General features: G+C 29.4%; 1 protein-coding gene across 3 annotated transcripts in view; it reads left to right on the top strand.

Annotated features, from left to right (window-relative positions):
- The window catches only part of LOC105136519 (probable LRR receptor-like serine/threonine-protein kinase At1g53440), a 40,402-nt gene that overhangs the window by 8,882 nt on the left and 3,582 nt on the right, over positions 1–27,938 (top strand). Inside the window, exons 1-20 of one of the 3 annotated variants that reach the window (XM_011041911.1) lie at positions 17,310–17,465; positions 19,240–19,378; positions 19,493–19,567; positions 19,653–19,724; positions 22,321–22,392; positions 24,024–24,095; positions 24,203–24,274; positions 24,367–24,438; positions 24,557–24,634; positions 24,717–24,788; positions 25,401–25,472; positions 25,542–25,607; positions 26,246–26,317; positions 26,493–26,561; positions 26,668–26,736; positions 26,833–26,892; positions 27,025–27,036; positions 27,123–27,169; positions 27,241–27,611; positions 27,680–27,899. In XM_011041911.1, coding sequence (XP_011040213.1) covers positions 17,330–17,465; positions 19,240–19,378; positions 19,493–19,567; positions 19,653–19,724; positions 22,321–22,392; positions 24,024–24,095; positions 24,203–24,274; positions 24,367–24,438; positions 24,557–24,634; positions 24,717–24,788; positions 25,401–25,472; positions 25,542–25,607; positions 26,246–26,317; positions 26,493–26,561; positions 26,668–26,736; positions 26,833–26,892; positions 27,025–27,036; positions 27,123–27,169; positions 27,241–27,611; positions 27,680–27,899 — 1,918 coding nt within the window. In that variant the 5' untranslated portion in view covers positions 17,310–17,329. Of the gene's footprint in view, positions 1–17,309; positions 17,466–19,239; positions 19,379–19,492; positions 19,568–19,652; positions 19,725–22,320; positions 22,393–24,023; positions 24,096–24,202; positions 24,275–24,366; positions 24,439–24,556; positions 24,635–24,716; positions 24,789–25,400; positions 25,473–25,541; positions 25,608–26,245; positions 26,318–26,492; positions 26,562–26,667; positions 26,737–26,832; positions 26,893–27,024; positions 27,037–27,122; positions 27,170–27,240; positions 27,612–27,679; positions 27,900–27,938 lie in introns of those variants that run through there. The other 2 variants (XM_011041912.1, XM_011041913.1) reach the window with 2 other exon arrangements.

Here is a 27,938-nt window from a genome sequence, read left to right as displayed (position 1 = left end):
ATAGCATCTCCAATCCAAAATGCTATTCTGAAAAGCTAAATTAATAAAATAACATTTTGAATAGTATAAATATAGCTTATTTCATCATATTTATTCCAATGAAAAAAAGCCATTTGAAAAGCCATTTATATTAAAGTGAAAAAAATAAGTGTTTTATTATTTTTTAATATTGTTTAATATTATTTTTTTTCCACATATCTAAATTTAATTGGTCTATTTTTTTAGTGGTCCTACTTTGTTGATTTTGGCTCTTTAAAGAGATATATAGAAATAGCATTTGTGGAAAAGAAAAGGCATTTTAGCATTTTGTTTGACTTCTCCATTGGAGTGTGCAAAACTAACAAAGAAAAGCGAAAATATTAATTTTTTATTTTTGGCTATCCATTTAACTTTTCTATTGGAGATGCTATTACCGTGAAACGACACGCGCTCACCCTCTCGCTCCTCTCCACGGCCATAACCGTCGTGGTAATCGATGCGGTGGTCCCCGGCCGATGGACCCCAAGAAGAGACCTGGGGAACGTGGCTCCCGGCTTATGGACCCCAAAAACATGTCCAAATTTCATTTAGTATTTTAATTTGGCTCTTTACAGAAGTGATCGTTTTCCTTTAATTTCTTATAGTGGGAGCTGTTCTAGATAGAAAGTTAGATTCAACAAACCATGTTGGCAGATTCGACGAACCATGTTGGCAAAGAAGAAGGAGAAGAAGAAGCAGAAGGAATATGCCTTGTATTTTTGTTACTGATAGTTTTCCATGCACTTGATTTTGCTAGGCGAATAGGAGTCATCTACAGGTTGAGATATGTTATTATCTTTTCCAGAGAAAAATGAATATCATTATTTTTTTCCGACAGTGTGTAGGTGTAGAATGATTGTAGTTATCGATTCGAAATCAGGAACTAACTTAAAAAATAGTTTAAATTATCAAATTAATTTGCGAGATATCCCCGTTAATTTAAGTTATTTTAGTTAAAATAATACTGTTTTGTTTTTGTTAAAGAAAATTCTTTAAATTTACCTAATTTAGTTTAATTGAATTAATAAAATCACTAAATATCTAGATGAATCAATTGGACTTCAATTAATCTCAGCTCGGGTAAACTTTTTTAGATTATAATTTTTTCTAGATCAATTACCCAGTTAGATTTAATAACTATGTTATAAGATTCATTATTTGTTTATTTAGTAATTTATGGAATCTAGTCATGATCATAGTTGTTATATATATATAAGAAGAATTTTTTTTATTTTTTATAAAATCTAATTTATACATGTTTTTTCAATGCATTTTAATTGTTCAAAAATTATAATAAATCAAAAAGTTTAGGTACATATGTAATAATATAAACTAAGAATTATGTGTATTAATAAATCAATCAAAAATTATTAATGACATCTAAAAATAAAGCTTGAGAAATCGATAGATAAATATATATCAAAATATTAAATCTTGAAAAATAAAATATTAAATTAATTGAATAAAAAAAAGAATGAATAACATCTAAGGCAATACATGTTAAGAATATCATCTAAAAATAAATATTTTTTATTTTTAAAAATATAGTTTATCTATATAAAAGATAAAAACAAAATCATAGATGAACTAAAAAAACCACTCTAAAAATTAAACATATAACAAAAAAATTAATATTTTTAAAACAAACCCCAAAACAAAATAAAAGAGAAAAGATTATGTCTAGTTTTTTGGTTTTTTAATCGGCAAATCATTTTATTTCCTTTCAATTGTATTCTACCAAGTTTTTGTCAGGTCATCAAAGTTTCAGGTTGACTAAAGGGTCAACTGATTTACTCCAAGTCAATTGCAGGTCTAGATTTTGAATAAAACAGATTCAGTCAAGGCTTCGGGTTACTTAGAAAAATTTAAAAAAAATATTTTATGTTTTACTATTTTATATGAAAAAAATTTAAAAATAATCTATGTGGATATAAGTTATACATGTTGTAAATAATTATATTTAAAATATTATTTCAAAAGATTTTTTTATCCCACGTTGAAAAGAAACTATTTTATTCTTCTAAGTTGAAATATTTAAACCAAAAAGATTTTTTATCTTATATTAAAAAAATATAAGTTTTTTTCCTTATGAACATAAAATATATATACTAAAGGATTTCAAATCTCATATTAAAAAAACAAAACATTCTTCTAATATTTATATAATGAACTTTGAACTGAGTTGGTAACTAACTGAAAATATATATAAAAATGATCTTTGGGTAGGAGGGAAAATATATTTGAAATAAAAAGTCTCTACCAGATTTTTATCGGGTAACTTGAGTTTTGAGTTGACTAAGCAGGTCAACTGGTTTATTCCAAGCTAATTACATACTAAATTTTAAATGAAACAAACTGATTAATGTTAATGAGTTCTGATAGAGCAGAGCCTAGGGCATATTAGCAGTAGAGTCCACTATTGCTAGGTTTTTTTATCTAGCAAGACCCAATGCTTTCAGCCGAGCATATAAAATATATGATGTAAATAAAAAATTTATTTAGAACTTCATCAATTTTAATATAATAATATTATAATTATAATTTTTCTAAATGATTTTATTTTAAAAAGTTCATTGAGGCATATATTAAAAATATGCACATATAAAAACTTTATGCTACTATTTAACTGTTTCTAGAGTATTAATAAAATTTGTTTAAATATATAAATTATTTAGTCTAATTTAAAACAATAAAAGATAACACACTAAAATTACCCAATTTTTTTTAAATAATATTACTAAATGAATTCTCCTTTCATATCCATTAAAGATAACATAATCCTTAAGTAGGATTATGCATATACTATTTTTGCTGCCATTGATATTGTGCAAGTATTTTTTAAATGTAAAAAAACTAAAATGTTTTAATAAAAACTTCCATCAATTTTTTTTATCGTATGAAAAAAATAGAAGAAAAAAATCGTAAGTATTGGTTCTACTGCAGCTTGTAACATTTTAGAGACTTAATAAGTTGTACGTGTTTCAGTTGAATAGCTTGCAAACTATTGTTGCTGATGGGTTGAAGTTTCCTGCTTAGATTTTTAACAAACACCAAGCTTAATGGGCTTCCAACATGGGCCAACAAGCTTAATGGGCTTCCTACCTGGACCAATAACTCGATGGCACATGTCTATCCTACAGCGTAAGACACTAGATTAACATCCAATTAATGCAAGCTTATCTGCAACTGTATACGTAATTTCTTTTTAATTACTCCTTTGCCTAGGTCGGAGATACGGTATAATTATACGTTCTTTTGTCAGTGAAATAGTATACAACTATTCTTGGGAATTTATCAAACAATTTAACCTTTTGGACACTCTTCAATAGAAAAGGTATGGCGATTTAAGGATACAAATTATCATGATTTAGTGTATTCTTCAGCTTTTTTTCTTAGTTCATTTGATTAAGCATCCAACAAACCATAGTTGATTAAGCACATGCATGCATGCATGCGTGCAGGTATGCATGAAAGCTTAGTCACTTATTTAATTTTTTAAAGATTTTTTAAGTTATGATGTTATACAAACATAGCCTAAAGGGTTAAGTATAGAAAATATGTATATTAAAAAAATCATGATTAATTAATAAAATATTATTAGAATCTTGTTTTAATTACAAAGTATATTTTCTCAATGTGAATTAAAATTGATAATATTTTAAAATAAAATAAAAATGAAGATAAATTTTAATATAAATTAAAATGAATAAATATTTCTAAATCGTTGGACTAATCTAAATATGATTTTAGCATTTAAAAAACATTATTTATGCACCAGTTAGTAACTATTTTCTAAATCGTTGGACTAATCTAAATATGATTTTAGCATTTAAAAAACATTATTTATGCACCACTTAGTAACTCATCAAATTAAAATAATTAATTCATGATTATAAAAAAATTAAAATACAATATATAGTGAAATTAATCTTAAACTTACACGTTATCAATTATTAAAAAATTATGAAAATTATTCAAATCTTCTGATTGAAGCAGCACACCACCTGATAATTGTCTCCATCCTTTGCCTGATCTGATTTTTCCAACCCGATACTGCCGTCCCCAAAAGTCCTTGCGACTGATTGAAACACACCTGCTCTATCCTTATAATATGCAACGTCTTCTTCTTCCCCACCACCATAGGTGTCCACGTCCTTGGCCAAATCAATCGTGTCTTGCTCAGCACCCTATCTTAACATGACATGTTTGATCATTGAGTTGCATAACAATAAAAACAATCCAGTGAGGACTGTGGGACAGCAGGAGTAGCAGGAACTTACAAAGAAATTTGGATTTATAATCTGTGAGCTTTCATACCGTATCTCAACATCAGGACCGCGGGACAGTAGTAGCAACATTGCTAAATAAAATGATCTCCTTTCCACCTTAAAAACCGTGTTCCTTGTGTCCCTTTTCAATTAGCCATAGGCTTAACGATGGTATAATAATCACGAAAATATGCCGTTCAAATATTATAATGTACACAATTTTATTCTAACTGTATATTGTTCTGTCTTAAAATATTTCACAGCCAAGGCTTTTCATGTGAGAATATCATAAATAATATATTCTGAATACAAAATGGTTGAGCTCTTATTACAAGCGCAGAAGGCTTTATTAATTTTTCTCTGCTTGACAATGCAAAAGATCGACATAATGGAAGCAAAAGATCGACATAATGGAAACAAAAGACGCTGCATTATTACTTCTCAATGTTCCCTTTCCGATAAATCTTAAAGATGCATTATTACTTCTCAGTGTTCACTTTCGGATTGGACTCAAGACGCTGTCAGCTTTTGGCCTTCATACTGATGCTTCAGCCTTTTCTAATGCCAAAGATAAACACAAGATGCTGAACGAAGACTTGACCATAAACCAAGGTTCAATTATAGAAGGCATGACCTTAATTACTTCCCACGGTTCACATGCCGTGGGTCCAATCATTGATGCTGAACACGGACAAAGATAAACAAAAGACTTGACCATAAATTTTAAAAATGCATTTTCACTTTTCCATGGGTTCAATCATATACATTATTATTTTCCTGACAACTTCACAAAATCAATTCATTTCATTATGGGTCAAATCATTTAGCAGAGCCATGGAAATTTTTTTAATATAAAATACTTGTAAAATCATATGTATCTAACATATAAAATAGAATTAAAAACTAATAATAAAATTGGTCAAATTTAATAAAAGTTGGTAAAATTAGTAAACTTAAATAGATTTTACAAGTTTGAAAAAAAGTAAAATTGTGCAATATGATAATTTATATCTTAATATTTTTATTGTTTTAAATTTATATCTTACAAAATTTATCAAATAAATAGAGATGATGGAATTCGAATTCATGATCACTCGGTCGATATTATATTAAAAAACCATTTCAATCCATTAGCTTAAACTATTAAATGAAATTTCAAGATATTATTTATATTATTTTTAACAAGATGATCGATTTATCCAAAAAATAAAGGAATCAATGTGAAAAAATATAAGTGTTTGGACTTTTCTACTATTTCTTTCACTTTTAGTTTAATTGAAGTAATGAATTTCTTGACTACTTTATGTGTTGTATAGAAGTAATAGTTAGCTTGTACCTATTTGATGAATAATCGATGACTACCAGAATAAATCTATGTTCGTTGCTCGTCTTGGGATTAATTGATCCTATAACATTTATTCTCTTACTATATATTTGACACTTATGGTATTTTTTGATATAATTTGTATTATAACTCATTTTTGGTTCACAAATATATATATATATATATATATATATATATATATATATATTCAAAAGAAATAAAAAAATAATAGCAGTGAAAAGATAATGTTTGAGCGCTTAAAATACAGTTAAAATTGGTGGAGAAGGCTTATAATATAAAAATTTAAATTTGACAGTATATTATTAACTGATGAGAATTCTATAAATAAAAAAAATTAATTTGAGAAAGAAAAATTCAATATAAAATATTTATAAATTTAATTAAATGTAATAAAATAGCACTTCCAAACTGTACCCAAGTGTAGCTTTGTGTAGTTAATATACAGAAGATAAATGAAGTAAAACCACCATTTATATAGGCACTTAGTGTAATAAAGGACTATTACTAAAATCAAGGACTATGTAGAGTGTGTGGAAGAAAATAAGGGCATTGTGCCTTGGCTCGTTTGTTTTTGTTTATATTTAGTGGTTTAGTTGGGGTATTTGAGTGGAGAAGAGCTTGTGTATAAGTGTGTTAATGTAGAGAGAGTGATGCCTTTTTTTCTCTGTGAGAGAAAGAGAGATGAAAATGAGGGGTCTGTCATGGTTTTAAATAATCTTAATGAAAGATTACTTGTTTAAATGATAGGTATGATCATTTCCTTAATAATTTTAAAAATGTTTAATTATTAAAAGTGATCATGAATTTTAGAGTTATTCAAGATAAAAATAAACAAAATTACAAGAATCAAACGAAATTTTTATATAAAAAACTATATAAATATCACTGTTTTTGATTATATTAAAAGCTAAATAGTTAAAAATAAGCTCACTGATTCATCAAGTAAATTTGATAATATTTTACTAAGAAAGTTAAAAGCTAAATAATAATCTTTAAGTTTTTTATAAATTGTAAGACATTATTAGAAATTTGTTTTAAATGGTTAAAAATATATTTGAGGATATATTAAAAATGAGATCCAATTATATTTAGTGTTCAAGCTTTATTTATAATTATTTTTTAATAAATATTTTTGAGATAAAATATTAACTTGAAAAAAAAAATAATAATAAAAGATAAATTGATATGAAAAAACTTGTTTTTGTTTTTTTTTTTTACCGTCCTTCCGATGAAGTGAAATGCAATTGCACTTACGAGAACAACACAGTTTGTCACGCCACCAGCCTGTAATTTCCTCATCGACTTCATCCAAGTCTCTTTTATTTTTGTGAGGGAATGCGTCCTCTCCAGAGCTCACTGGTTTGTATGCTAACGCCTTTTTTGGGTGGCAGAGATGACATGTGATGATGATAATTCGAAGCAATTATGCTGACCTCAACTAATGGATGACAATAAACTTTATGGTCGCATCCCTGACGTCACCAGGGGGAGCTTGCCTTCACTCTACTCTCTGTATGTGATCCAGGACCATTGTTATGCATGCTACTGCTGTTTATTTTGTTGCAGTCATTTGTCCAAAAATATTCTTTATTTTAAATATACTACAATTTTTAAAATAAAACTAACAAAAATAAGATATTCTTTGTAACTAGATTCAAGAATCCCTATAATTGATACATTTAGCTTCTGCCTCGGATGTTCGGTCTTTGGGCTGTAGTTATTTAGCTTCTGCTACATATATATATATACTTTGGGGATGCAATTATTGAGTCCCAGATGCGTGCTCGAAATTTTGGTGAGCATAGCTACTTGAGTTGTCAGCGTGCACAGTCAGAAGATATATATATATATTAACAAATCTAACATTTTGTTTTCCTAAAATCACATCTTTTAAAATATATTCCATTAAATAATTGTGTTTTCCTAAAATCACATCATTTTTTGTTTTATCCAGCGCTGGTTTCCATGTCGTAAGGAGTCTTGAATTGGGCCCTACTGGTTGGCCTAGATTTTTCACAGGTAGGGATCCCGGCTTTTAACTTTCAGAACAGCAGCCACTCCTTTACTGAATTCCAGATCAGCTCGGGGTCTTTTAACTTTCTGACAGGAGCATAAATGAAATCACCTAAGGATTCATTTAATATTCGACAAGCTGTCCACATGCTCACAGCTAAACGATACCGCGTCATTTAGCTTACCTAAGCATGCTGATGTCTTGCAAATTGTTCACCTCCATTGAAAAGGACATCTCAGTGATATGTCACTTCGTTTCCCAGCAATCAAGGAAATTCTAATTAGTTTTTCAGAGATTATTGTTAAGGGTGTTATATAATAAAAAAATAAAAATTACTATATACTTCCTTCTTTAATGTAAATTGTTTTGTTGCTTGTTTTTAAAATTTAAAACATTTGTTATGCTAAGAGATTGTCTACAGTGATATGTTTTAATTTTAAAACTAAACTAAGAGAATGGTCTCAAAAATAATCTCATGCCTAATATGATAAAAATGTACATTGAACTTGCAGAATTGTGAGCATCTGAAGGGCTTGGGCATGATCAAGATAATATAGATTGGAATGAATGTGGAAAATAGGTCTTCATAGAATTTATTCCACATTTATTTATTATATCAAAACATATCTTAAAACAAGTAAACAATCATTCACACACATTCATACTAGATATAGAAAATTCAAATGTTAATGAATAAATATTTATAAATAATCATTATAATTAAAAAAATAATATCAATGTTTTAAAATATTTACATTTATAATTAAAAACAATATTGTTCCTATAAGTGATTTTTCTAGTTAGATTATGATTGACTAGATAACTAAAATAGTATTTTGGAAGGGTATTGCTTAGGGAATTCCCAAGCTCACAAATCCAGATTATAGCATAATATAAAAATAATATTTTTTATATAGAAAATGAGTATTAATCGACTCGACTATCCTTAATGCAACATTCGAGGGAAAGCACAAAATTTAAAGTCTTACAATCCTTAGATCAATTTTGTATAAACAACCAAAAAATATAAGACATAATTAAAAGTAAACCTCATTCTTTGAGAAATGGTTCCATCAAAATTAAATTGCATGAATATGAAAAATTAAGTTTACTTTATGGGAAACATCCAAATAATAAAACCTAACAAATGATCTTCTTATCCTAGGTTGATTTATGAATAAAAAGACAATTTATAACAATATAACAAACCATAAATATAAAAATTACACATAAAAAAAGATGTGTATAATTGAGAATAATTAGGAGGCTTAACCTATTGGTTAGCCAACCTTTTCTATTTATATGTGTAGGGCAATATACAATAGTAATGGTGGGGATTACAACACAAGAGTATGAATACAATATTTTCTTTATAGGTACATTCTATAATATACCCCCTCAAGCAGAGGGTGGAGGATCGACCTGAAACTTGAATCGAAAAGCAGTAAACAGAGTAGTGGTTTAGTAAAAACATCAGCAAATAGATCGTGAAAGGGAATAAAACGAATCTGAATCTCTTTCTTCATAACCTTATCTCATACAAAATGATAGTCAACCTTAACATATTTAGTGCGGGCATGAAAAATATGATTTGTAGATAAGTAAGTAGCGCCTAGATTATCACACCAAATAGTAGGAGCAAAGTTATAAAGAATTTGCAGATATCTTAATAGATACTGAAGCCATATAACCTCAACAGTACCATCTACCAAGACTTTATACTCAACCTCGGTGAAAAAGTGAGCAACTGTGTATTATTTGCTTGATTTCTATAAAACTGATGTCTGACTAAAGAAGATAAGATAACCACTCATAGACTTATGTTTATCAACACTACCTGCAAAATCTGCATCTGTAAAGTCATGTAAAGCAAAAGAGGAACTATAAGAGATATGTAAGTCATAGGTGATTGTACCTCATAATAATACAGAATGTGTTTGGCACCCCACTAAAGCAAAAGAGGAACTATAAGCAAAAGAGATATGTAAGTCATGTAAAGCGAAAGAGGAACTATAAGAGATATGTAAGTCATAAGTGATTGTACCTCATAAATAATACAAAATGTGTTAGGCACCCTACTAAGAATCTGTAGGAGCATGCATGAACTGAGATACTTGGTCTCGTAAATGTGAGATATTGAAGGGCACTCATCATTTAACAAAACCGTGTAAGGTTAGAAAACAAAGGATCTGGTAGTATGGAGACCTTGGAAGTACAGATAAAAGTATCAACTAGTTTTGAAGAAGTCATACCCACTCCAATGAGGATGTTAATAATATACTTAACCTCAATACCCAAAAAATAGTGAACGATGCCTAAGTTATGAAATTTGAACTCTGAACTCAGTAACTGTATTAGGAATGTCATCAACATAAATTAGTAGATAGAAGATATTAGTATAAAAAAAAATAAGAATTGTCAACCTTTGAAGCATAAAAGTCAATAGAAATAAGAAAATTACTCAGATGAGTGTACCATGTCCATATGGCTTGTTTTATACCATATAAAGACTTATACAGCCAGCACATATAAGAGGGAAGAACAACGTCAACAAAACTTGAAGGTTGATTCATGTAGACCTTTTTGAAAAGAACACCATTGAGGAATGTGTTATGAATACCAACAACATTGATGAATCTTCCAATTATGTGAGACTATAGTGGAGAAGACTAATATGATTATCACTTGTTTAACAACTGGATTGAAAGTTTTAGAATAATTAATGTCTTTTTATTGAGTAAAGCCTTTAGTAATCAAACGTGTCTAATCGCTCAAAATTGTCATCCATACAGTGCTTTATCATATACACTTGTTAGTTACTAACAACATTCATTAAATGATGAAAATGAACCAAAGACTAGGTGTTATTAGAGCGTAAGGTTTGAATTTCATTGCGGATAGCATTATGTCATGCCTCATACCTGTCAGCATTAGAAAATACAAGGGGCTTATATACAAGAGAGGACATTACCTAACAGTATGGAGAAGCAAAGGTGGTTGCAGACACTATTAGAAGGCTAGTCTTCGGTATTTGAAGGTGAAGAACTATCAGATGCTGACGAGTAGCAAATCGAAGAGTAGAAGAATCTAAATTGGAAAGCTGCTGAAGAGGATAAGATGAGAGATCAACAAAGAGTTACAGACCTGTAAGAGAATATGTCGAATGACCGAAGCTCGTAGCAAAAGATGTAGGAGAACTTGTCGTAGAATCAGAGTTAGCTACAAGTGACATACTTGAAAATATAAAACTTTAAAGGAGGTGAACATGTTCCTACATAATGATCATTAGAGAAACATGTATATGGTAGCATAGGGGGAGGGCTGGGTGGTGTTGGTATAACGGTAGACAAGGGTGAGGAACGGTGGGGTTGTTTGGGTGGAGCTGAAAGGGTGGTAGATCTATTAGGTGTGGTGTATAGCGGGTCAATAGGAAGAAAATTTAGAGAGGTAATCAAGGTGGGAAAGTGTGTGTGTGTTGGTTGTTGGGTTATCTATTCAGATATTGCAAAAGGAAACACATCTTCATAAAAACAAATATGAAGGGAGACATGCATGTTAAGATGTTAAATCCAGATAATAATAACCAAGATGAGAGGAACTCTATCCTAAGAGCACATATGAAGATAAATGAAAATCCAACTTATGAGTATGATATGGATGCAAAAAGAAAAAACAAGAACATTTAAAAGTACATAGAAAATTATAATTAGGAGTATGATTAAACATACATTCAAAAAGAGACTAATTTGGAGGAAAATATTAGGTATATGATTGATGAGATATATTAAGAATTCAAATGTATAATTTTAAAATTATAATGGAGCACTACATTGACCTAAAAGTGTAAGACCAATTTCAACTATATGACGATGATGACGTTCAACACTGTTATTTTGCTCATGCATACGAGGATAGATTAACTTGTGATAAATACCAATGGTTTGAAAGAAACTATTTAGTTTATGATATTCACCACCCTAATTATTTTGAACAGATTTAATTTTGTAGGAAAATTGAAGTTCAACAAGCATTTAAAAACATTGGAATATGGAAAACACATTGGATTTTGCAACAAGAGGATACTACCAATATATTTTGTATGCTCATCGATAAAAATAACAAAGTAATAAAAACCATAAGAGGAAAACATAGGAGTAGAAACCCAAACATCACTAAATATTAAATCAAATGAGGCAATAGTTTTGTGATCTATAAATTGCAATGACAGATGTGAAGACTTGTCAAACGGACAAGCTTGTCATTGAGTAAGAAAACATCTAGAAGTACATATTATTTTATTTTTGAAAACTAACAAATTGCAAATAGATGAAGTAGGATAACCTAATCGACAATGCCATAGATCATCAATTACAAGGACCCAAGAAGACCAATAAACTTGAAGAATGATGGTAACAGAAGACTTAGAAAGAACATATAGACGATCATTGCTCTGATCGGAAAGGATCATTGCTTTTGGTGGTGAGATTCTTTACATAAAACATAAAGGAGTGAAATTAAAAATAAACATTATTATCATAATAAAATTTCAAAATAGATAGCAATAGTTTAGTAATATGAGGAACATAAAGAATGTTACATAATGTAAAGGTGCGTTTAAAAGAACGTAACATGGTATGCCCAATATGGGATATGAAAAGACCTTTACCATCACCAATAAGCAAATGATCATTACCAAGATAAGGTGTAGAATCAGTCAGATTCACAATGTTAGGCGTAACGTTTCTAGGACAAAGTCCAAGTGTTTCTTTAGTTAGCAATCTAGGAAAAAGTTAGTACAAGAGCTTTTCTTCATCACCGAAATGTTTTATTTGCCACACAAGTTTCATGTGTCTTTTACAGCTCATATTTGAAAACTCTAGAGTACCTTTTTATCCACTATAACTTTTCTATGAATGTTTGGATGAAAGTTTTGGATTGATAAGGTATCCAATGTTGTTTATCCAGCACACTAAACTCACTACTTCTATAGTGGTCTGAAATGGTGCAAGAAAAATTCCAAAGATTAGCTTAGAGAGTAATCTCTAGTAATACTATTTGGGATATTTGGTTGTTGAGGAACAAAACTATTTTTGAGGAAGGAACTATAAGCTTTTTTTATTATTTCTCCACCTTCTTTCATCGAGTTGCTATTTGAATGCATATTCTATATTTAAACTTCACTTATATAGGAAATGACCTCTTAGGATCTTTTAATGATATCAAATTATTGTGTAATAAAAAATCTTAGGTAATCTCTTAGTTTTTGTTGTAGTAGATTAATTTTTTTCTAAATTTTTTTTTTCTTATAATGTCGTTGTAGTAGATTAATTTTTTTCTAAATTTGGTTTTTTTTCTTATAATGTTCCTTCATTTTTCTTTGGCTATTGGCTTTATGGTCTTTTCAATAAATTCTTAATAATAATAATAATCTTGAGAGATATGAGTAATTACATGAAGTGTTCTGTATATGATTCACTTTTTATTTTATTTTTTTTGATAAATAAATTATTAATATAAAGATTATTTAATAATATATCAAATTTTAATTAAAAAAATGTAAATTTTAACAATTGATATAATAATAATAGTTATTTCTGCTAACAATTCCATTAAATGACTTTTGTATCAATTTGTTTTCTAATTTAAATCTTACATTTTGAAAATAATCTTTATTTTAATTTTTTATTATTATTACTACTGGTGTTAGATTGTATATACAATACATTCTTTATATATATAAAAAGTTTGCTTATCAATTAGAAATGAATTATTTCCTAAAGTTATTTTATTTAGTTTGGAATCAATATAGAGGGAATTTTTCATTAAATTTAATAACTTCTAAAATGAGAAATCACACCTCTTCTATATTGAAGAATAATATAAATTATATATTAGAATCCCACTTACCAACTTAAATTTTTATAAGTGGAGATGATTCTATAACATAGTATTAAAGCATTATCAATTAAAATATCATGAATTCTAATATCACCGTCTTTGTTCTCTTTTAAGATCAAAATTAATTAATAGAACAAAGTAATTTAAGCATGTAAAAGTATCATGCCCCCAAGATTTTTATTTGAGGAAGTGTATTACAGAATAATATAAATTATATTTTTAGATTTTAACTAATAGTTTAAATTTTTATAGTAGGATGGTTTTTTAAAAGTTTATCTTTGTTGACTTTATAGATTCATTATGGTTTTTTACTTTATTGATCTTCATTATCAAAAATTATATATGAATTTGTTTCATTAATTGTTATATATGTATAACAATTATGAAAGCATGGTCACTTAGTTAATTTTTAAAGATTATTTAATTTATGATGTTATAAAAATCATGTTTAATTAATAAAATATTATTAGAATATTGTGTTTTAATTACAAATTATATCAAGTAAAGTGAATAAAACTTTCTAACTCGTTGGACTATTAATCTAATTATGATTTTAAAAACATTATTTATGCACCACTTAGTAACTAATCAAATTCATGATAATAAAAAAATTAAAATACAATTGTGAAATTAATCTTAAACTTACATGTTATCAATTATTGAAAAATTATGAAAAATCAAGTGAAAATTATTCAAATCTTCTGATTGAATTACTAGCACACCAACTAATTTATTTTGCAATATTTGAATATCAATACATGATAATTAAAGTGAAATAAGATATTTTTTTTCTTTTGTATGCATGGTTTTATTATTTATTATAATTAATCCAAAACAAAAGTCCAAGTTAAAGAATTTTTTAAAATTAAAATAATTGTAAGCATGCACAAGGGCATGGAAAATAAAATAAAAAGTTTGATATTTGACTTATCCTCGTATAATACATATGGGTTATTTATATATTTAATGAGGTGCCAACAATATAGAGAAACTTGTAGTACAACAATTATTTTCTTTTTGTAACTCCCAACCCTTAAAAATCATGTCAAGGAATAAGAACTTCATAGAGAGAATCCAAATATAAGTTATTTATACATTTTAAACTATTAGTATTCTATTAATTTTAAATTTTACTAGTATTTGTTTTCCAGTAAAACATATTTTGAAATTGCATTAGAAAAATAAACTTGCAGTAACCATTAGTATTTGTTTCTGTACGAAAATAGCGCTTTTACCGTAGCAATGCTTTGGTGAAGACAAATATTGGAGAGTGAAGTGAAGGTGTATATCATCAATAATTATAATCTTTTTGACGTCGGCAGGTCATCACGTGATGGTTCGGTGAAATTTCGATTTATCTTGTCTGAAAATAAAACGTGTTTATTGCACGTTTTCCACATTGATGAAAGTACTTCTTAAAGGATAAAATGTTAGTCTATTCAAATTAAAGGAAAAGTAAAAGTGACGTGAAATTAATAGAGCGCTAATCTACGGAATGCTCTTTACCTGAACTTGATGTGGTTTTTTTAATTAAGAGTAATATTGGTATTCGGGTGAATTTATATACATTATAATTAATTTTATAAATAATAATTTTATAAATTTTTAATAATTATTATATAAATAATTAAGAATTCAAATTTAAAATTATAAAAAAATAAATTTTTAAATTTTAAATTTTTATCACTTAACCACCCTGACTAGATGTGGTTTTTATTTATTTATTTATTTACGTAGGGTGTCCGGGCCAGCTTGCGTACACCACGACTAATCCCCACGGCCCACTGAATATCCTGCAAACCCAGTAGGCATGTAAGGCACCGCAGAGGTGACAAACGTGCACACTAGGACTCGAACCCAGTAGGCATGTAAGGCACCACAGTGATTTTTATTATTACTTGACGATGAAAACAAAATATCATGCTGGATGAAAACAAAATATCATGCTGAATTACATGAACAAAGACTTGATCATAAATCTTAAAAATGCTTTATTACTTTCTCCTCAATGTTCAATGCGGTTCAATCATATACATTATTATTTTTATTTATTCAATTTCATGATGGGTCGAATCATTTAGCAGAGCCGTTGGATGTGCATAGAAAAGTTTTTGTATTTTAAAATGTATTTGTTTTTATATTTTAAAAATATTTTTTCATCAACTATTTTATTTATTCAGCTTATGAATGAATAATTTGAATAATTACCTTTCACTTCATAAATATTAGTTTATTTTTAATTAAAAAGCATCTGATTTTTAGGCAAAAATATCAGGAAAGGTAAAAGTGATGTGAAATTAATAGAGCGCTAATCTACGGAATGCTCTTTACCTGCACTTGATGTGGTTTTTTAGATTAATGTTGGTGCTAGGAGTAATTTATGTATATAATAATTAATTTTATGAGTTTTAAAAATTAATAATTATATAAGTTTTTGATAATTATTATATGAGCAATTAAAAATTCAAATTTAAAATTATAAAAAAATAAACTCCTTAATATTAAATTATTACTATTTAATGATCACCTAAATAATTGACTTACTGTGATTTTTATTATTACTAGACAATGAAAACAAAAGATCATGCTGAATTACATGAACAAAGACTTGACCATAAATCTTAAAGATGCTTTATTACTTCCTCCTCAATGTTCAGATACCATGGGTTCAATCATATACATTATTATTTTTATTCATTCAATTCCATGATGGGTCGAATCATTTAGCAGAGCCGTTGGATGGGCATAGAAAAGTTTTTTGTATTCTAAGATGTGTTTGTTTTTATATTTTTAAAATATTTTTTCATCAATCCATTTTATTCAGCTTATGAATGAACAATCTGAATAATTACCTTTCACTTCATAAATTTAGTTTGTTTTTAATTAAAAGCATCTGATTTTTAGGCAAAAAATATAGGGTTTTTCAATTCTTTTATAGCAAATATTTAAGACAAAACAACCAAAATTAATTATGTATCAATCTTGGTTCCAAAAATCAATGTAAAAAGAATGTATTGCAAGTTACTTTTCTCGGGTATTTTTGATATTTGGCCAGGGACAATTTGGTAATGAGAGGTAATTGATTCAAATTAATGAAATTTTGAACGATAAAACAAACGTCAAACAATATCTCTAAATAATTGACTTACTGTGATTTTTATTATTACTAGACAATGAAAACAAAAGATCATGCTGAATTACATGAACAAAGACTTGACCATAAATCTTAAAGATGCTTTATTACTTCCTCCTCAATGTTCAGATACCATGGGTTCAATCATATACATTATTATTTTTATTCATTCAATTCCATGATGGGTCGAATCATTTAGCAGAGCCGTTGGATGGGCATAGAAAAGTTTTTTGTATTCTAAGATGTGTTTGTTTTTATATTTTTAAAATATTTTTTCATCAATCCATTTTATTCAGCTTATGAATGAACAATCTGAATAATTACCTTTCACTTCATAAATTTAGTTTGTTTTTAATTAAAAGCATCTGATTTTTAGGCAAAAAATATAGGGTTTTTCAATTCTTTTATAGCAAATATTTAAGACAAAACAACCAAAATTAATTATGTATCAATCTTGGTTCCAAAAATCAATGTAAAAAGAATGTATTGCAAGTTACTTTTCTCGGGTATTTTGATATTTGGCCAGGGACAATTTGGTAATGAGAGGTAATTGATTCAAATTAATGAAATTTTGAACGATAAAACAAACGTCAAACAATATCTCTATAAAGAATGTATGTCTTAAGGGAAGCGCATTGCAAGCTGAAGTAGCAATGGCTAAGCTTTATCTCAAGCTCTTTCCTAAGCTTGTTTCCTCTCTTGCCGTACTTCTTCTTCTTTGTCAATATGGCTATGTAGTCTGTAAAGCAACAGGTTTCTCTAACAGCAGCCGGTTGCCTGATGGCGAAGGTACACATTTCAATTCCATGATGGGTCGAATCATTTAGCAGAGCCGTTGGATGGGCATAGAAAAGTTTTTTGTATTCTAAGATGTGTTTGTTTTTATATTTTTAAAATATTTTTTCATCAATCCATTTTATTCAGCTTATGAATGAACAATCTGAATAATTACCTTTCACTTCATAAATTTAGTTTGTTTTTAATTAAAAGCATCTGATTTTTAGGCAAAAAATATAGGGTTTTTCAATTCTTTTATAGCAAATATTTAAGACAAAACAACCAAAATTAATTATGTATCAATCTTGGTTCCAAAAATCAATGTAAAAAGAATGTATTGCAAGTTACTTTTCTCGGGTATTTTGATATTTGGCCAGGGACAATTTGGTAATGAGAGGTAATTGATTCAAATTAATGAAATTTTGAACGATAAAACAAACGTCAAACAATATCTCTATAAAGAATGTATGTCTTAAGGGAAGCGCATTGCAAGCTGAAGTAGCAATGGCTAAGCTTTATCTCAAGCTCTTTCCTAAGCTTGTTTCCTCTCTTGCCGTACTTCTTCTTCTTTGTCAATATGGCTATGTAGTCTGTAAAGCAACAGGTTTCTCTAACAGCAGCCGGTTGCCTGATGGCGAAGGTACACATGCACGATATACTTTTCCATCTACATATATATCCTTTTCCTCCTATATACAAAAGAAGGAAGAAAATTTGTTTATCTGTTAAATATGAGCTTTTCCTTCAATATCTTCTCCCTATCCAAGCTGATCCTCTTCTCTTTCAGATGACCCAATTAATAATAAGTTATGAACAAAAAGTGATTCAATATCTTCTCCCTATCCAAGCTGATCCTCTTCTCTTTCAGATGACCCAATTAATAATAAGTTATGAACAAAAAGGGATTTTTTTTTTTTTGTGGATTTCATGCATGTCGCATTGCATGCTAAAGTAATGGCTAAGCTTTATGTATTGCAAGTTACTTTTCTCGGGTATTTTGATATTTGGCCAGGGACAATTTGGTAATGAGAGGTAATTGATTCAGAGTTAATGAAATTTTGAACGGTAAAACAAACGTCAAACAATATCTTTATAAAGAATGTATGTCTTATGGGAAGTAGCAATGGCTAAGCTTTATCTCAAGCTCTTTCCTAAGCTTGTTTCCTCTCTTGCCGTACTTCTTCTTCTTTGTCAATATGGCTATGTAGTCTGTAAAGCAACAGGTTTCTCTAACAGCAGCCGGTTGCCTGATGGCGAAGGTACACATGCACGATATACTTTTCCATCTACATATATATCCTTTTCCTTCTATATACAAAAGAAGGAAGAACATTTGTTTATCTGTTAAATATGAGCTTTTCCTTCAATAACTTCTGATCCCTATCCAAGCAGATCCTCTTCTCTTTCAGATGACCCAATTAATAATAAGTTATGAACGAAGAGGGCTTTTTTTGTGTGGATTTCATGCATGTCGCATTGCAAACTATAGTAATGGCTAAGCTTTATCTTAATAAGCTCTTTCCTAAGCTTATTTCCTCTCTTGCCGTTCTTCTTCTTCTTTGTCAATTTGGCTATGTAGTCTGTAAAGCAACAAATTTATATGACATGCCTTAATTGCCTGAAGATGAAGGTACACACGATTTCATGCTTGTTGTTGACAGTTCAATTTGCATTAGTTCAATTTACATCATTAATGAGATTTTTAATAACAACCTAATTAATGCATACTACCTGTTTGAATTTTGCTAAAAAAAAATGATGTTTCATTGTTGAAAACGTTTGGCAGCAAGGGCTTTGGAAGAGTTGTTAACCACGTTACAGTGGGGTTTTCATCCAAACTCACTCTTGCCTTGTCCCTCTAATCCTGAATACATCAAATGCGATTGCACTGATGAGAAGAGCACAGTTTGTCATGTCACCCGCCTGTAAGTTCCTCATCAACTTCATCCAATTTCCTTTTATTTTTGCCAGGCAATACATCCTCTTTAAAACTCACTGGTTGCTATGGTTTCTATGTTAACGCCATTTTTGGGTGGTAGAACGCTCCCAGACCAGGACTTGACTGGACAAATAAATGCTTCAGCCTTGGCTAGTCTCGTTCACCTAAAAGCAATGTGAGTATCATATGACATGATGATAATAATTCGAAGTAATTATGCTGACTTCAATTCATTGATAACTATCCTATTACCATAACAGTGATTTGTCCAAGAATAAACTTCATGGTAGCATCCCTCTCACCTTGTGGAACTTGAGTTCACTCACCCGTCTGTAAGTGATCCAGTACCATATGTGATCATATACTACTACTACAGAAGTTTGGACAACAAAAGTGACTACTCGATCAACTATATTATTGAAGAATATAGTTACAGCCACTGTATTCATTCATCTGAAAATATATACTCGATCAACAAAAATTATTGAGAAAAGGATGCATAATAGTTGAATAACACGTCGTTTACAGATTAGAGTTTTTAATTTAAAATTTGAAAAACTTTAATTTTATCTTTATTCTTCCATTTTTTTTTTAATTTCATCTATAATTTTATCCTAACTCGGAATTTCATGCAATTTCACTAATATAAAACTTAATTGTCAGCTCTATATTTGTGTGACTTTTACAATTTAGTTCTTGTTTTTTCATTTGTTTAATTGTACAACTAGATGACCATCAAACTTTTAATTTTTTCTAATTTGGGCTCTAATTTCAAACTTTATAATCTTACACACTTTATAAGTTGATTCTTTACATTCATCTGAAAATATATACTCGATCAACAAAAATTATTGAGAAAAGGATGCATAATAGTTGAATAACACGTCGTTTAGGCTAAACTTTGCAGATTAGAGTTTTTAATTTAGAATTTAAAAAATTTTAATTTTATCTTTATTCTTCTAATTTTTTTTAATTTCATCTATAATTTTATCCTAACTCGGAATTTCATGCAATTTCACTAATATCAAATTTAATTGTCAACTCTATATTTGTGACTTTTATAATTTAGTTATTGTTTTTTCATTTGTTTAATTGGATAATTAGATAACCATCAAACTTTTAATTTTTTTTAATTTGGGCTCCAATTTCAAACCTTATAATCTTACACACTTTACAAGTTGATTCTTTATTTTTTTTATTTCTAATGGCTCATTAGACTTAAAAATTTATACCAATGAACGCCTGATTTGGTGTGCAATTATCGAGTTCCAGCTGCATATTCGAAATTTGGGAGTGCACAGATACTTGAGTTTAGTAGTACATAACATATGAGAAAGCTATTGTCTAGCTAGAAGCGTGGCCCTGCCGAGATGTTTTAAAAAAGGTTTTTTTTTCGTGAATAAAAGAATCGATATAAAAGTTCTGGTAGATAATTTAATGGTTAGAGAATTCTATAATGAAAGGAGTACAGAGAGTAAATAATTTCACTAAGCTACTGTTAGTCTTGAGTACGTACTGGTAATAAGGAAAAACGTGTTTGCTCATTTGATTAGTCTTTGAAAGATTCTAGATAAAGATATGATTAAATAATAGAAAAAAATAAAAATTATTTTCTATTTATTATATTTTAATATAAACTGTCACATAGCAACTAGAAAATCTTAATTAATATGCTAAAAGAATATCTAAAGTGACATGTTTTTATTTTAAAACTAAACTAAGAGAGTGGTTCTAGACCAAGACTTGAAAATGACCTAATCTCCACTTTGATGAATATTTATAATTAAAAATGATAAATTAATATTTATAATTAAAAAATAGTATTAATATCTTAAAACTTTTACATTTATAATTAAAAGATAACATTGATTGAAATGGTTACGAAGAACACTATTTATTTTTAACGGGCCTACGTGGTATTACAGCTCAAATTTACTTATTGGATCCAAAAAATATATCATAAAACAAGTAAATAATTATTCACACACATTCAAACTAGACTAGAAAATTCAAATGATAAATTAATATTTATAATTAAAAAATAATATTAACGTCTTAAAATATTTACATTTATAATTAAAAATAATATTGTCATTAAGGACGACTCCTATGCTTAGATTATGTTAGACTAGATAACTGTTTCACTAAATAATCGGAATAGTATATTGGAAGGGTATTGTCAAGGACACATAGAATCCAAATTATAACATTTTGTTTATAGAAATTAAATAGGCATATTGTGCATTAATCAATACTCGCCTATTGTTAAAGCAACATCGATCCCAGGAAAACCACACAATTAAAGTCGTACAATCCTTGGGTTGATTTTGTATAAACAACAAAAAAATTCAAGACATGATTAAAAGTAAATCCTGTTCTTGGAGAAATGATGCCATCAAAATTAAACTGTACATATGTTATAATCTTTTAATAAAAGGCGCGCCCCCGCGCGCGAGCATATATATATCCCAAATAATTTTATAATCTTTTAATATTTAATAGTAATATATGTAGATATGTTAAATTAAATACGAGTATAATTTTTTTATATTGTTTCATTAAAGAGGAAAAATATATTACAAGTATAATTTAGATGTGTGTTTGGAAAGGTAAAAAAATAAATAAAATATAAGTGGCCTCCCAAAAATACCAGCAAAGAAATCTGCAATGATTCATCATTTGATGTTTGTAATCTTTTGTTATATTTCCATTAATTTACGGTGAATGTCTTCCAACTTCCCATATGCATAGCGATCTCTCCGAAAACTTTCTTATTGGCTGTCTGCATAGTTATGTGCAAAGAGCAGCTTATTAGCTTTTGGATCACATACAGTAACTAATTTCAGTTCTTAGTATGTCTTCATCAAATTTATATTATTGGTTTTTATTTGAGTAATAATAAACTTATATGGTAATACATATGCATAGCGATCTCTCCACAAACTTCCTCAGTGGCTCCATACCTCCATCTTTGGGGAATTTGTCGTCTCTTGAATATCTGTAAGTATCATGCAATCATAGTCTCTTCAGCATGATATAGTTAATGTAAGTATCATCTTCAGTGTCAAATAAATTCTTTTTCCATTGCTGATGCAAGTTTTGTGCTCTTATTATTGTGGGTGTTTATATGTATTTTATTAATATTGACTTTTTTCAGAAACATTCCATGTCCAATTTTTAAAGATTCTAATTTTTTTCCTAATCAAGGATTTAGATTTCATGCTTCAAAACTAAATTTGTTATTTCTAATATAGTTAAAAGCAAACTATCCATCATCAATTTTTTTTTTTTAAATGGCACTAACCAAAAAGTTTGACTTGGGTATCGAAGAACATCCATTTTTATATAAATTATAGGAGAACATCTTGGATAGTTGGGTTTGATATTATACGATTGCTGTTCTTTTAAAGAATAATATATAATGGTAAGAAAAGAGCATACAATTTGTAACTTCTGTTATCAAGAGTTCTATAAAATTATAGTCTCAGTATGCATTTTCAGAATATACACACACACAAATCTAACATTAATTTTTGTTTTCTAAAATCACTTCTTTTAAATTATATTCCATTAAATAATAGTTAAGATCTCATTTTCATTCGGAGAATAAAGTGTTTAGGACTACGTAATTATATTATAATGGTGAAAATTTGAGTTAAGAACTCAAATTTGCTTCATTAAATTAAAGAAACTACTGAATAGACAACTGATAGATTATACTTATAGTTGTAATAGTTAAGATTTTTTAATAGAATTTTCGGGGAAACATTTTCAAGTAAAATTAGCTTTGTTAGAAATTAAAATAAGGGCAAGCCGCATGGGGTCTTGATACTTATAAATGTTCATGGCAAGGTGTTAATGGTATAGTTATTAAACTCGGATCAGATTTGTTGGTTGATCAAAAACCTGATTGACTTGATTGTTAAATTGATTTGAGTAAAATAAAAGATCAAAATGAGCAAAAAATCAGTAAAATCTACTTGAGATTTTTTTTTTAAAATATTTTTTTTTCTAATTAGAAACCCCTCTTTTTTATATATTTTTTAGTTAATCATTAACTATTTTCAAATATTAGTATATAAATACTAAAAGAATGTTTTATTTTTTTTATTGTGGGATTTGAAGTCTTTTAGTATATATACTATATATTTATATAAAAAAATTAAATCATGTTTTTTAATGTGGAATAAAAAATATTTTGAAATAATATTTAAAATTTTATTATTTATAATATGTATAACTTATATTCAAATTGATTGTTTTTAAAAAATTTCAAATATTTTTTTAATTTTTCCAGATTAATTGGGGTTGACCTGGGTCAACCCGTGTAACTCGAGACTCGGCTCCTTGGCTAGGTTAACCCCGGGTTGGGTCTTATAACTATGGTAAATGGTCACAAAAATTAACTTCTGAGTTCTGTTTGGTTCTTTTCTCTTATGTAATTAGGATTGTAGCCTTGTTTGGCTAATTGCTTAACTGTGTTAATGCTTGTTTGGATATCTGCATGGTTATGAGCAAAGAGCTGCTTAGCTTTAGGATCATATATAATAACTAATTTCAGTTCTTAGTTTGTCTTCATAAAAGTTATATTTTTGGTTCTTATTTGAGTAATAATGAACTTATTTGCATAGCCGTCTCTCGAGAAACTTCCTCACTGGCTCCATACCTTTATCTATGAGGAATTTGACGAAACTCAGACATCTGTACGTGTCATCCAATCACAGTTTCTTCAGTATCATATATTGTCAATTAAATTCTTTTTCCATTGCTGATGCAAGTTTTGTGCTCTTATTCTTGTGGGTATTTTCAGGAGTTTGTCAAGTAATATGTTATCAGGTCAAATCCCTAAAGAATTGGGCGACCTCTCTAATCTCCGATATATGTATAGAAACTCGCTCGCTTGCTCTTTCATTCTCCTTGAATTTCCTTTTAACTTATTGAGTTCGGTTTGGTTCATATCTCTTATTGAATTAGGTACTTGGACTTCAATGAACTCACTGGTCAGCTTCCACCAGAACTTGGAAGATTGAGATCTCTATATGTTTTGTAAGTTTCAAAAAGAAGAATAATATATCATACCACCTTGTAAAACCACGGAAGATAGTAAGAGGAGAAATAAAATAGAAAAAGGGTGGATTACAATCCTTTTGATTTGTTGTTGTAGAGAGCTGGGCTCCAACAATTTGAGTGGAGAACTGCAGGGAAATTACTCCAACTTTAGTTCGGATCAATTGGCGTGGTTGTAAGTGCAACTCATCATGTTATTTCAGCCAACAATCTGTTTAATTATTGTTCCAAGGAAAAGCAACTAACTATGGCTGCAGTAGCGTAGCTGGGAACCGTTTGACCGGTCAAGTACCAAGTTTCATTGCGAATTGGACTGAACTCTCTTACCTGTAAGAAATTACCTGTACTTTCTGTAATCATACACATGTGAAAGTAAGCAATATTAGTTGATCCAGAACTTGGAAGATTGAGATCTCTATATGTTTTGTAAGTTTCAAAAAGAAGAATAATATATCATACCACCTTGTAAAACCACGGAAGATAGTAAGAGGAGAAATAAAATAGAAAAAGGGTGGATTACAATCCTTTTGATTTGTTGTTGTAGAGAGCTGGGCTCCAACAATTTGAGTGGAGAACTGCAGGGAAATTACTCCAACTTTAGTTCGGATCAATTGGCGTGGTTGTAAGTGCAACTCATCATGTTATTTCAGCCAACAATCTGTTTAATTATTGTTCCAAGGAAAAGCAACTAACTATGGCTGCAGTAGCGTAGCTGGGAACCGTTTGACCGGTCAAGTACCAAGTTTCATTGCGAATTGGACTGAACTCTCTTACCTGTAAGAAATCACTTGTACTTTCTGTAATCATACACATGTGAAAGTAAGCAATATTAGTTGATTGAGCTGATTTCTCAATGCTGAATGTCTACCTCCAACCATTTGAGCAGAGAAACTGTCGATGAATATCATTCAATAATTTGTCTTTGTGTGTACTGATCACAGGTCCCTCTCCGGAAATGATTTTGGAGAGCTTCCTCTTGAACTTTTTTTTAACATGTCAAATCTCCGATACTTGTAAGTGTTCTATAATTTTCACTGGGTTGAAATAAATGCATGTTTTATTCTGGATGGTTTTTCTTCCAGGTTTGTTAGTGATGTAAATATCTCCGTTTTCCCAAAAAAGGCAAATATCAAGAAAATAAGATACCTGTGAGTTTTTCCTTCCTTTGCTTTTCTTTAAAGCTCACACTAAGGGCAAAAGCTCACATGCATAACTAACTTGAGATTTGTAATTAAAAAGGAAAAAACAAAAGAAAAGAAGAATGCCTGAAACTTCCTTAGTCCGGCCAATGAGCTTATAGCTTAACTGTCACCAACATCACCACACTTCACATGCATTAACTTTGTTATAATTTCAAAGTGGCAAAGCCAAAAAATTTTGAGATTGTGGTTGTAGAATTGTGGATACGGTATAAAGATTAATTTCACATTGAATAAATAAAACCATACACACTTGAAATTATATTTGTCTGGGAGCGTTATTGTTGTAGAATTCGGATTGTATTTTTTTAGGCCTATTTTTCTTTATATTATCTTGAGTTTTTTGTATGAGCTATTACATGCTGTGAAGACTAGTTGTATCTGGGATTCAAGTTTGAGAATTTAATATATATATATATATATATTTAACGACTATAGTAAATTTATCCTGAATGTAGCCATAACAGAATCGTGAAGTCACAATGTTGTGTTTTGTATTTTTTTTGTCAATATTTATGTACGTGACTCTTAATGATATGTATGCATTGGATAAATCCAAACACCAACTTCTCCAATGATTTGTGTAGGATGATAAGGAATTGCTCACTAAGTGGTGGAATCCCCTCGTACATTGGTGATTGGTCATCGTTAACATACCTGTAAGTTTCATTTCCTCTTTGGTAAAAGATTTTGTAGTTCTGGCATGCATTATTCATTAGAAGTGTTGATGATTTTGATTGTGTTTACAGAATCAACTATGGAATAATTGACCTTAGCACAACTATCAAATATGTAGGATAACGATTAATTGCTTTCGTTTTTTTGATCCTGCAGAGACTTGAGCTTTAACAACTTAACGGGTGGAATACCAGATTCCATGAAAAAGCTGAATTTAAGTAAGATGTATGCAAAAGAGATTCCTTGAACTCGATGTCTTATAATAAGATCGTTCTGCCACTCTGTTGAAAAGTACATGGGATGGTTTTCATACTGGTTTCGTTTTGTTTAGGTTTCTCACAGGGAATATGCTGAATGGCCCAGTACCTTCCTGGGTTCCTGATAACATTAAAGACAAGGCGTATGTTATGGCTTTGTGCTCTTTGCTCAGATGGGTTGTTTTCCTTTTTGTAGAATGCCTCAATAAAATCTTGATATGTAAACAATAATGTTGCAGGGACTTGTCATATAATAATTTTGATGATGGTCCGAAGAAAGGAGAAGGAAAGCTGAACATGTAATAACGGCAACTTCATTTTTTTCCTCCTTTTTTTTCACTTGCAAGAATATTGTTGTCTATAAAATTCCAACTTCTGATCATTTTGTATCATGTGCGCCAACCGCTTGCATGTTGTTCCTACTCAAGCAGTGAACCAAACAGGTATGGTAATACCCTCCTTATGGTGCAATTAATTTAGAACAAATAATCCTAAGCTATTTCTTACAAATGTTGTTTGCTATTTCTAGGAATTCTATACGTGATTTGACAGATAAATGTGGGGGAAAACCAAAGTGTAAGTTCTATTGAGAAGCTCTATAATTTTGCGCAGAACAGATTTTCTGTACTGATTATCACTTTTTGCAGACGATTCCTTATATATAGATTGTGGAGGAGAAGGCACAGTTTTTGATGGGAAAGAGTTTGAAGCAGACAGTGCAACATCAAATTACTATTCAGCTCCAAGAAAAAATTGGGCTTATTCTTGTTCTGGAGACTTCGGATCGAAAACTTACGATTCCAGTGATTACATAAAAAACGTGGACTGTGGAGTTTGTGATTCTGCTGCGACACAGTTATACAACTCAACTCGCCTCTGTCCTCTTTCTCTGACATATTACGGCTTCTGTTTATTTAAAGGAAATTACACTGTGAAACTTTACTTCGCTGAAACTGTTTACCAAAGTGATGAAGATTATTCGAATTTAGGGAAACGTGTTTTTGATGTATATATACAGGTAACCGCTATATTTTTCTGCAGCTTCTTTAAAAAATTTCCACCATTCAACATCCATTTTTGGTATAGGGGAAGAGAGAACTGAAAGACTTCAACATAAAAGAAATGGTCAGCGGCACCAATAAGACGTGGACTCGAAATTTCACAGCATATGTAGGAGATGATCATCTATTGACTATCCATTTTTTCCGGGCTGGCAAAGGAACTTTCCTGGAGCCAAGATTTTTCAATTCACCTGCTGCACTGTCTCTAAATGGACCCCTTGTGTCAGGCATTTCCGTAACTGCAAGTAAAGAGTTGCATTCTCTTAATTTGTTGAGCAAATATT

Source organism: Populus euphratica, unplaced genomic scaffold (assembly GCF_000495115.2).
Source record: "Populus euphratica unplaced genomic scaffold, PopEup_1.0 scaffold142.1, whole genome shotgun sequence".
Lineage (NCBI taxonomy): Eukaryota > Viridiplantae > Streptophyta > Magnoliopsida > Malpighiales > Salicaceae > Populus > Populus euphratica.
This window is presented reverse-complemented; position numbering and strand designations above follow the sequence as displayed.